This window comes from Drosophila eugracilis, unplaced genomic scaffold (genome assembly GCF_018153835.1).
Source record: "Drosophila eugracilis isolate 14026-0451.02 unplaced genomic scaffold, ASM1815383v1 contig_2088, whole genome shotgun sequence".
Lineage (NCBI taxonomy): Eukaryota > Metazoa > Arthropoda > Insecta > Diptera > Drosophilidae > Drosophila > Drosophila eugracilis.
Window position 1 is genome coordinate 748,871 of NW_024572964.1, and position 11,065 is coordinate 759,935.

Genomic DNA, 11,065 nt, shown 5'->3' on the forward strand with positions numbered 1-11,065 from the left:
AAAACTAAAAAATGTATTATTTTATTTCAAATAAGTTTTTATATACCACATACTAACCTCTTATAAGTTGGTGTTATTTTCGATTTTTGATTTTTTTTTGGATTCTGCGTTTGATTAATAAATAATTTTTTAAAGTCGTTCAGTATTAAACAGTTTTCATGTGATCTATATTATTTTGAACTAATTTAAAAATTGATATGATCCTATATAAGTTAAAGCCGCATCTAACCAGTGGCCTACACCACTACCGAATGCTGTTCGAAATCCCTCGATAGCCATCTCTAGCGGGGAAAACAAGCGCAAAAAGTGAGCGATTTATATTTATTCCAAAAAACGAACAAATCGATTCGTTCATACCAAAATCAAACCCAAATGAAATCCAATACATTTTGCTGGCAACGATGATTGGATTGGCATTTGTAGCAGCCTTCCACAAGGAATCGGGACCACTGAGCGGTTGAGGCCCCGACTGTCAGACTGATGGGCTTTCTCAGAGGTTCGGCTGGGGGGAAGGGGCTCTGGAAAGAGGTCTTGGTACCCTCATTCGAATCCTCTCGACATCTTTTGCACAATAAAGATAGATTAGCATCTATCGAAGGCTGTGTGGCAGCGAAAACGAGAAATGACGAAGTGCAAGTACAAAAAACGAACTCGAAACGCTGGAGCGGCGCATGACAGAAAGCTGGGGCACATCGTCATCATTATCGTCAGAACCTCCAGAGTCTCAGCTCAAGGGCCATCATCATCGTCATCGTCATCGTCTGCGGATGGAATTCAAGCGCTGCCAGCATCCTCCAAAGCCCAAGAGGCTTATGCCATGCCGAGCCGACAGACCAAATAAGAAGTACGGGGTATAAGGCTAAGTAGCAGACCAAAACCAGACTCGTTTCGCCATCATCGCCATAGTCAACAGATCCAGTCGGTTCTCACGTTTTCCGCTCGAAATATACATATATATATATATATATATATATCTTCATTCCAGATGAGCGGGTATTCGTAGAGCCGCTCTTTGGCCGGGGTCTACAGTTTTGGCGAGCCATTCGTATTTGGCATACAATGGAAACGATTATGGCATCGTATGTATGTTCGGTGATTAAAGGGGTCGCCTGGGTGAGTCTGGTGTGATGAAAGAATCAATATTATATGTGCATCTAACCGCCGGCCAAAGTAAATAACTGAAATGGAATACATTTACAGGATGCTAATGGATGGAGGGGCGACGTGGGGCCAGGTAACTGAGTACTTTTTTTGTGGAAACTTCCCCGATGTGTCGTATGATCTCTTCAAGATTACTCATCGGGCTATTAAAAATTTTAATGAGCGTGGTAGGCTTCCCCGATTTAAGAAACAAGTCAAGGTAAGCCACTGATTGGTTGGGAATTTACTTTCATCATAAATCTGTATATATCTATCAGCTTAAAAAGACCCAAATGTTATTAAATTTCTGCAGAAAGTTCGCATTTAAGAGCCTTCTACGTTTTAACAATGAAAAACTTTTCTAAGTACAAAAGATAAAATTACATTCATAAACTTTGGGTACCGCGGCATGTCAGTTAGTCACGCCATACCCAAAGCCACCCTTGTGGGTGGGTAAGGCGAGTGGAACCAGTGGGTCTCGATGATTCCAAACAATAACAAAGGTTACACCCAGAGCGCTATATAAATGCTATAAATAGGATAGGACCCCAGGGCTTAGACATTTACAATATTAGTAAAAGGCTACGCCATTCGGTATCCTTATAAAGAAGAAGTGGTCAAAACACTCGTAAATTTGATACAGTACTGAATTAAACTTCAATGTGCTCATAAATGCCCTCGCAAGACTTGGAGTACCCAAATTAAGATAGATTTTTCTAACAAAGGGTCAACTGAAGTAAAAGATTGTGCAATAGCAAGGGTGTAAATCGATGTATATAATATTATATGTAACTTGAGTTAAGCCGAAATCACGTAAATGATTTGCCTTGTAAAATATTTATGTACATCCACCGATCACAAACATTTGTTCAACATCGGAAAGCTCCTGCCTGACAAAGCCCTCGTCAACTGTACCCAACTGGAAGTTTTCCATGCCCTCCGGCTTTACATCCTCTCCGTCCTGCGATTGGCATATGTACTATACCATACCATATATACCGAACCCCAGCAACAATCGAGGAACAGAAGAAGGAGGATGGGGATGAGCATGAGGTTGAGGAGCTGAAAAGGTATATATACGAGTAGTCTGTCCTTTTGCTCGTCGTATATCCCTCAACGGCAATTCCGCTTTCAGGGTTTTATGTCAGAGCTCTTAACGCGCTGGGGTTTCAATTTTGTTTTTGGGCGCAGCCGTGTGGCAGTAACCTGAGCCCAAGTTGTTGTGTTTGCATTGATGTTGCTTCTTCTTGTTCCACATTTATCGGGGAACCCCCCGAGCACCTAACCCTACACTCGTAGGTTTTCCGCCTTTGAGAGTGCTATAGTCGAGCCATCGCCGTCAGTCGAGTCTGACGACGACGTTGGTCGGAAATCCTTGAAAGCGAAGTCCCGAAGCTGCTGCTCCAGCTCCAGCTTCTGCTGCCCAGGAGGGCATCGTGTGCCATCGTTTGGCAAAACTTTTTTGCAATTGGGGACGGATGGCAATGTAGCAATGGCGATGCGACGTTTCCGTAAACCCGGCTGTGTAATCGTAGCGCCCTTAATCCACACTGAGAAATATAAAACTAACTCACCCTTCATCCAGAAATTGGGGAGCTAAGCTTAAAGTAGACTTTTTAAGAATCCCTTTCCTATCCAGAGATTCTTGAATATTTATATTGATATATTTCTCTCAGTGCACTTGTATGCTTAACAATCTGTAAGTGTGAGTCTGATTGTGGGGAGTGTCCACCTCCTGGCACCGCAAGGTCCCTTGCCGGTATGCTATGCTGCTGGCATCCGCTCCACCCATCTCGTCCATCGACCTTCGTATCTCGTCCCTTCACCTCCGGCTGTAGTACCCATCTAGAATTGATGTAGCACCTACAGGGCTCCATTCCCTCTCCGTTTGCCCACTTCCGGAGCTTCTGTTCCACGCACGTTCAACTTCAACTTCGCTGCAGGTCACTCGGACTCGCTCAATCTCAACCCACATCCGCATCCCCCATACCTTGGCAGGACGCGTAAAGTTTTAGAGGACGAGCGTAAAGTTACCGCGTTGATTGCGAGTCTAGCTGGGGCGAGTGGAAAAATGCCAAGCTATTATGTAACCTGGTCGAAGACCCAGGCAACCACCCCTGGATGCATCACCTTGACAGCCCTCATCGAAGAATGTGTTGGGAATCAATACTTTAAATTCTCATCGAAGGTGTAGTGTTATATAATAAATTATGGGAACAATTTATAAAATTCTGAACCACCATTAACGAAGTAATGTTTACACTAAACTAAAACTCAGAACAATGAAGTTTCTTAATTTAAAGGAATTACATTTTATATTTATAAAAAAATAACCATTTAAAGGAATACCCTGCGGAGGGTAATAAGGCTTTACCACATCAACATATATCCATCTATAAAACATAAAAAGATATGGACATATATGAACTTAGGCACAAGTATTTGGTTGAGTTCTATGGGTCTGTCCTTCTCGTCATTCCTTCTTTGCTCCTGTCTCAAAGATCTTTTCCAGCTGAGTGAGCAGGCCAATGGCCCGGTAGTTCTCCTCCATCAAGGCAAACTCCTCCAAGGGTTTTAGCAGGCGCAGTGCATCCTTATAGCTTTCTACGCAACGTGGCAGATGGGCCTCATCGCTGGTCTCAGAATAATGACCTGGACTATGGACTGGTAGAAGTTCTGTATCACCATCACCCAGCGATTGAATCTTTTGGATCTTCAGCCCGCAGGGCGTCGGGTCAACGTCCTTCTCAATCTTTCTTTTAAATGGCTTCTGCGGGGAGGCGTCACTTCCATCATCCTCATTATCGTCATCATCCTTTATTTCTATAAGTTCATGTGGCACTTCGATGGCCACGCAGTCGTCATCATCCTCGGGCTCCACTTCTTCGGTCTTTTGTTCCACTACGGGAGAATTGACCGATCCACCTTTCAGGTCATCCTGGGTATTCTTGTGAGCCAGGGTTATTCTATGTTCATTCCGACCACAATAACTAACTATGTCCCGGAGGTCCAGAGAAAGCGGCACACGGCGATTGGTCACCGGAACACCCACCGAAAAGGTAAAGTTGTAGCGACTCTTGAAGTGATTAAACCACACTTTGTCGGGAAAGAAGGACTCGATCTTCAGGATGTCCCTCAAGCTGATGGCCACCGACCGCAAATTGTCCAGATCAAGTCTGCCCTTATGATGCAGCTGGGATCGCTGGATGTACTCATATAGGCACTTCTCCAGGAACGTGATCTTCCGCTTGCGTCGCAGGTGCACTTCATCCGAAGTGGCTTGATTTTGGCAGGAGGTGGTAACCAAAGTCTTGGTGCGGTACAGAGGTCGATCAATGCCCCTTTGGTCACTAGTTGTGGGAGTGGGTTCGGGAGATCTTGGAGCCAAACTGCAAGCCATGGAGGTGTGTCGCCCACAGTAGGACATTATGTCCCTCAAGTCCATCGATCGCGGCGGGCGACGAGTTATGGTAATCTGACGATTCGACAAGGTTATGTTATAGGCAGCCTTGAAGTGATTGATCCACGGCTTGTTCGGCACAAATCCGTCCAGTCGCATGAGATCCCTGAACTCGATCGCCCGGCTGCGGATCAATTCCTCGTTGACATCGCTGTGCAGGTAGAACTGCGCCCTCTGGATGTACTCGTACAGGCAGTGGCCCAGGAAGTTGAGTTTGCGCCGCCGCAGCTCGCCCTCCTTGTTGGCGGGCTGGTTCATGCGGTTGGTTGTCTCGTGGAACTTCAGGATAGCCTCTCGATTGGACACTATGCTCTTGATCTGCTCCCAGCTGCAGTTGAAGTTCCTGGCAATCTTGCTGTACATGGGCACGATATCGTACTGTTTGATGGCGGCCACCCGCTCATCCAGAGTCAATACATTCCGGATGCGTTGCGTTCCATTGGAATTTCCTTGGGCGTCATCATTCTACAATAGAATGGGAATGAATATTACACGGAAGGAAAATTTGAGTATTCATATTAAGAGCATTTCAGCACATCTTTTTTTTCAAAGCATGAAAGAGAATACTGAAATATTTAGTCTTAAAGATCGATTTGTTAAGCTGTTGCCAAAACAGTCAGTTAACAGAATTCAAGGAAAGAAAATCGCTTATACTGGGGCTAGGGGTTAGTATGGTATACGATTTTATTTAAAAATAATGAAATTGTAGGTATCAAAGAGTTGCCCTCCCAGTTACTCACTACAAAAAGTACTTACGTCAGAGTACATTTCCACTCACTCACACATCAGTGGCGATTCGCTCTTTCCGACTCTCTCTTAGCGTGCTCTCCGATGAAAAGGCAATGTCTGCGCAAAAATAAAGTTAAAATAACTAGTTAAACTGTAATTAAATACCGGAAATTTAATGCAATTACCTCTTAGACGCAGCGATTAGTTCATAGGAATTGGTTTTACACAAATGTGCAGCAGTTTTTTAGGCACATTGTACACGCAAAATCAACGACGGCACGTTTCTATCGAATCCAAATGAAGACTGAAGCGTGTGAGTGTGAGCGCAAAGAGTACACCGATCTGAACTCTCTCCGGAGCAGGAAAAACCTGATCTCTGCGAGCGTTACGAGAGAGAAATTGCGCTCTCGATCGTATCGGAAGGCCCGCTCCCCTCGATCCATATTTTTGTGGCATGCCTGGGTTTTATTTTTAGACTGAGCCGATCGAGAGTAAATATTCTCTCGCCAAAGCAGCTATAACTGGTTTTACTTGCCAAACTACACAAATCGCATTATCGCCTAATATGAACGAAAACCGGTTTGAAATGTAAAAGCTATTTTCATTAATTTCTCTGCTCATTTCATTTATTGTGCTTAACAACACAATATTTGAGTTGTAAGGTTGTTAGTCTTTTCTCAATTAGTAAGTTTATACATACAAGTAATGAAAAATCCGGAAAAATGGTAGCTTGAATCTCGAATTATGAATCACAAATTGCAGATCGAAATCTTCGATCAGCGGAGAATTGATAATGGATTAATCAACTTCGGTTAGTAGGTCCAATGGCCCGAATGGTCCTACTGTTGATGAATTGTGGTGGGTTTTGAAAGGATGTTATTACTTTTGGGTCTATCGAATCCTTAATCTAATCTAACCTTCGTTGGAGTATGTATTAACAGCTAAGGTGATGGGGAACAACTGAGGAGGCTGTAAGAAACAATTAAAAGATTAAATCTTTTTGTAAAATAAGAAATAAGGTTGAAATCACCTTTGTTACGTTGGCATTCCTCCTGTATTTGACAATGATTTCATTGGAGCGTCTCTGGTTTTTGACGAAGACTTGGCCCTCTCTTATGCGCTTGATAGGATCCCTTTCCTTTTGGAGACGAGTTCGAGTCTGTTGTTCGAATCTTTGATGGCGGGTAGCCCTACGGAGATGTCACTCTGCGGAGGCAAAGGCTCGAGCATTTGGGGAAAGTAACCCTGGTAGAGCTGGTCCCAATGCGAATATTCGCGACTGTAGATTTTCCGCAATATCCGAGTTTTGTTCCATGTTAGTATTAAACTGTTCTTATAAGTGAGCCCCGGAATCGAGTATTGCCAGACTTTTTATTTGGTATTGCCATCGATCCGTTATTGTTGAAGATTTAATTTATTTAATAAAGATGTATTCAAATTCTATGCTTTTCCTATTATAGCGCTGGTTAATGAATATTCGAGTAATTTCTTATTTAAAAAAATTCAATCAACAAAAAACGACTCATAGCTGCTGGGACCCAGATTGCCAGATTGAAATGTTTCAGCTAATACCAAAACCATATATTCTATATGGTTATAAAATATTAAAAAAAAAGTTGTAAAAATTGCCGTTAATCTAGTTTAATCTGCATTATGAGAAGATACATAAATGTTGTGAAAATGTCGGGTAATTACATGGAATACCCAAATCATTTTTATCAAGGTTGGTTGTTGTCTTGACTATGCATATTTTAGGGTCGTGTTGTGATTACCAGATAGTTATTTTTAGCTATTTAAACTAAATTTTTGCAAAAATTTATTACAGCAGGACATGAAATTTTGAATTAATCTATGTCTTTATTAACTTTATCGCTTATGTTCTATCTATTTTTTAATATCTAATCATTGTTCTTCCTCGAAGTCATTGGTCTTTGGCGGATATTGAATGGCGTGTTCCGCCTGCATGAGCAGTCCGATAGCTCGAAAATTATCCTGGATCATGGCATATTCCTGGATGGCTCTTAGGTGCATCAATGCCTCTTCCTTGCTGTTGATGGATATCTCGTCGTTGCTTTCCGTCAAATCAAATGTTTCGATTTCTGCGGCATTGGGCGCAGTGATTTGCTCCGTTTCCGATGGCAATTCCACTGGCTCCTTGCAGCTTTTCCGGATCTTGCGCATTCCTTTTTGGTTCGAATCCTCCGATTTTCGTTTGCGATTTAAACCTACTTGCCGAGGGTTTACTGCCTCGTCTCTGTTGTCCATATACACATTTTCGTTTTCTATATCGCTAACCGTATTATCCTGCGGGTCACCGTCGCCCAGGATCGTTTCCAATGCTGAGAATGCATTCCCGGTTACAGTATGCGACGACGGGATAGGATCCTCTTTGAGTATCATCGACATCATGTCGTAAAAGGGCCAGTTTGGATGGAACTGTGGTCCCTTACCCACGTACTTGTTCCGTATGGAGTAGTAGGTTTTCTTCAAGTTCCTGAACTTTCGATCCAGTTGGATGGCATCAATGCCTTTCATCCCTTTACTTTTTAGTTCCACGACCATTTGCCTCCAGACATCTTTGATCTTTTTTTTCGGATTTTGAAAATCCTCTTGCCGTGCATTATAAAGATTAAGTAACATCCTGGTATTATATACATTCCACTTCCTTTCGTCCACTGCAAAGTAACGGCAAGTTAGTCCTCGTTTTTAATTTTTAAATTTTACCTACTTTTAATTTCCATTGTTTACAGTTTACAGTAGCAACCCTCAGATGATGCCAAAAAAAGTAGCGTTTCCTAGGCCTGCATTTTTTCGGACGGCGTGATTGTGCTATTCAGCGGGGGAAGGTATCATGATCCAAGCAGCTGTTTTTTTCTATCGATAACTATCGTTTAAGTGGCACAAAATGGGTATGGGATTTCGATTCGGAAATTATATTTATTAAGTCTTAATATATATATTGCGAAGGGAACATAAAATATTGGGATTATAGAAACATTATTTAATGAATTATGAAGATAACTATCAGAAAAAAAGAGAATCTTTTTGAGATCTAAGATACCTCCAACAGAGCAATGGGTTGCCATCTGCCGGCTGATTGGAGTTTTTATTATGCAAGTTCAGTTAAATGGCGCTAGGTGTCGCTCAAGACCACTGCATTGCATGTAAAATCATGCATGTAAACAAGCTATGACTTAATTGAAAATTGAATTCAAGATGCTTTTTTGTTCTATAAATCTAATTAATAAGTTTACCATATTTTAATTTTTAAAGGCTTAGAACATTTAGCCAGCGGAATTCGTATCTTAAAATCTAAATAGAACTCCCTTGTTATGTCGATCCAATCAGGCGTATCGTGAATTTAATTTCCGCTCAAACTAAATTGAAAATTTACATAGACCAGAACTTTGGAATATTGTTTGGGAAACACCTGTGCAGCCAGGTGAATGTGTGAAAAAGTTGGTCACAAGATCTCAAGAAGCGCACTTCCGTTCCGGGCTAGATAATAACCGTGGATGGTTAAAAAACAGTAGTTTACGGTAGCCGTGGAAGTTGCAAGTTGCAACCCCGGAAAGTGACTTGCTGCTTCTTCCATAATATTTTGTAGGGGGTGCAACGGAGCGCAACCTTGGAGTAGGTGTTTCGACCCTATGAGACTCATGTATAGAAGGAGGGCCCTAAACCAGAGTCAAATAATTGTTGCGCAACTAGGCGAAGCCAAGCCAGTCAACTGATTTTCCCATGAGGAGCTGGACCTAAACGCGATCAGTGGGGCATAAAATGTGGGAAAATAAGCACTCGGATATGATTGACAGTGGTTCGGGAACTCTTTGGAGTCACTCAGCGGTCTGCCCATGGCAATGGCTTCATTATGTTGAACAGCTCCCACAGTAATAAGACTTTCGGGCTGACTGCCAGAAAATTGCACTTCGTGCAGGCGGATTTCAAATTCATTTCGCTTAAATGTGTGGCGCTGCCTCTGGGCCCCGAAAACCTCAAGTCGCGCAGTTGGTCGGTTTCACTGTGGAAGCCAAGGTGAGATCGCTAAACAATCGACCGGTAAGTGGTTCTTTTATGGTTTACATTTCAAGCCAGCACTGAAGGAAATATAAGAGAAGCCCTTAGACAACGTTCTTACTATAATAAGTCGAATGGAGTCTTGATAATATCATTAATAACATGTCATTCTAGAAACATGTTATCCCCTAAGAATTTGTATTTACAGTGTATGACATCAGGGCATTAATCTTAGAGATTTGCTGGCTAAAATACCATTAGGGCACAGGCTGTTTGCAATTAATCATAATTATTCGAGCTATTGAAAAAGGTTTAGTCATCTTATCTTACTAGAACCTAGTAATACAATTTCTCCCAGTGAAACCCCAAACGAATCCACAGTAGACAACATCGGCTTATTGGGAGTTCAATGTTCGCGGGTCACGACTTTGACTCCATCGAGCAGACATAAATCGGAGCAGCCAACAACTTGATGCGGGGACTTTGACAGACTGCTCGAGATCTGCGATTTCCTAGGGATCTGGATCGGAATCGGGCTCAGGCTGTATGCTTCCAGGCCAGGCACTTCAATCAATTGACGGAAGTGCCTTTTTCGCCAGCGATCATGATCATGATGTATGTTATTGGCCCCGAACCGAGAGCCTACCCATTTGCTATTTGTCAAATTTTCATTAGATGGCCATAAATTGAAATCACGCGGCATTTGCTTTGGTCAGCACACAAATAAATTTCCCGCAGCCGCACTGATTCTCACGATCTCAGGAACAGATGATAGCCTGATGGAGCGATGAGGGGTATGGCAGAGGCAGAAGCCGGGGGTATGCTGGCACTAAAACTTTCTAGCTGTTCACACCAGCTGGTCTCCCGATCTATGCTTTGGTCTTGGCCAATCGCCACCTGCACTTGGGAGTTTGGCAGATCTGCCAGAGGACTTACACTGGAAGAAAAGTAAACTGAGCAAGGGAATTGAAAACCATTTATTGTTTAATAAAGAATCTTTTATTTCTTTTCAGTGGATCAATTGGTGCTAGAGCAGGATCTGAGATGCTGGACCTGGTCCCCACACGTCCGAGTATGTTGCTTGGCTAAAAGCGAATTCCAGTTGCAAACCCATTTTTGGCACGATCACTGAGCACAAAACCTTTTTGGGAAGAAGCCGCCGCAAGGAGCATTGATTTGGAGTTGCATTTGCTTTTGGTATTGGTAGTGGTATTGGTATTGGCGATTGGGATTCGGATTGGGTATAGCCAATTGCCAGAAGGCGGCCAGAACGCACACGTGGACACGATATGGTATGGCGGTATATGGTATATGGCATATGGTATATGGTATATGGCATATGGGATGGAGCATCAGTTGGGGGCTTTCGTGGGGTTGTGGCATGTGTTTTGGGGAGTGCCCAGGGGACGGCGGGCGGTGAGAGTTCGCAGGTGTGTGCTGCCGTATCTCTGGCTTCAGCTTTGGCTTCAGCTCTGAGCCTGGATCGTGATTGCTGCCAGTTGGGCTCTGACTTGGACTTGGATTTGGATTTGGACTTGGACGTCGGGTATCCAGCTGTGAGAACGCACCCACTTGGCCGTTACACACACTCACCCGCACTCACACCCACAATCAACGGGTCCAGACGAGGCCAGCGGCAAAGATCGTGTTCATGCGGTGGTTTAATGGCTACACAGAGAGAAAAAGGTGACGTTATGGCAATATTTTGAGGGGTTTTCA

General features: G+C 43.1%; 2 protein-coding genes across 2 annotated transcripts; both read right to left on the minus strand.

Moving 5' to 3' along the window:
* Positions 1-3,428: 3,428 nt before the first annotated feature.
* Positions 3,429-5,904, minus strand: LOC108104739. Its single transcript, XM_017210976.1, has 3 exons — positions 5,515-5,904; positions 5,357-5,446; positions 3,429-5,065 (listed from the first exon to the last, which is right to left on the minus strand). Exons 2-3 carry the CDS (start codon positions 5,366-5,368, stop codon positions 3,614-3,616), a joined length of 1,464 nt encoding a protein of 487 aa, XP_017066465.1. The 5' UTR covers positions 5,369-5,446; positions 5,515-5,904; the 3' UTR covers positions 3,429-3,613.
* A 1,262-nt stretch (positions 5,905-7,166) lies between these two features.
* Positions 7,167-8,161, minus strand: LOC108104629. The gene is made up of 2 exons (XM_017210804.2): positions 8,058-8,161; positions 7,167-8,004 (listed from the first exon to the last, which is right to left on the minus strand). Exons 1-2 carry the CDS (start codon positions 8,068-8,070, stop codon positions 7,232-7,234), a joined length of 786 nt encoding a protein of 261 aa, XP_017066293.1. The 5' UTR covers positions 8,071-8,161; the 3' UTR covers positions 7,167-7,231.
* Positions 8,162-11,065: the final 2,904 nt, after the last annotated feature.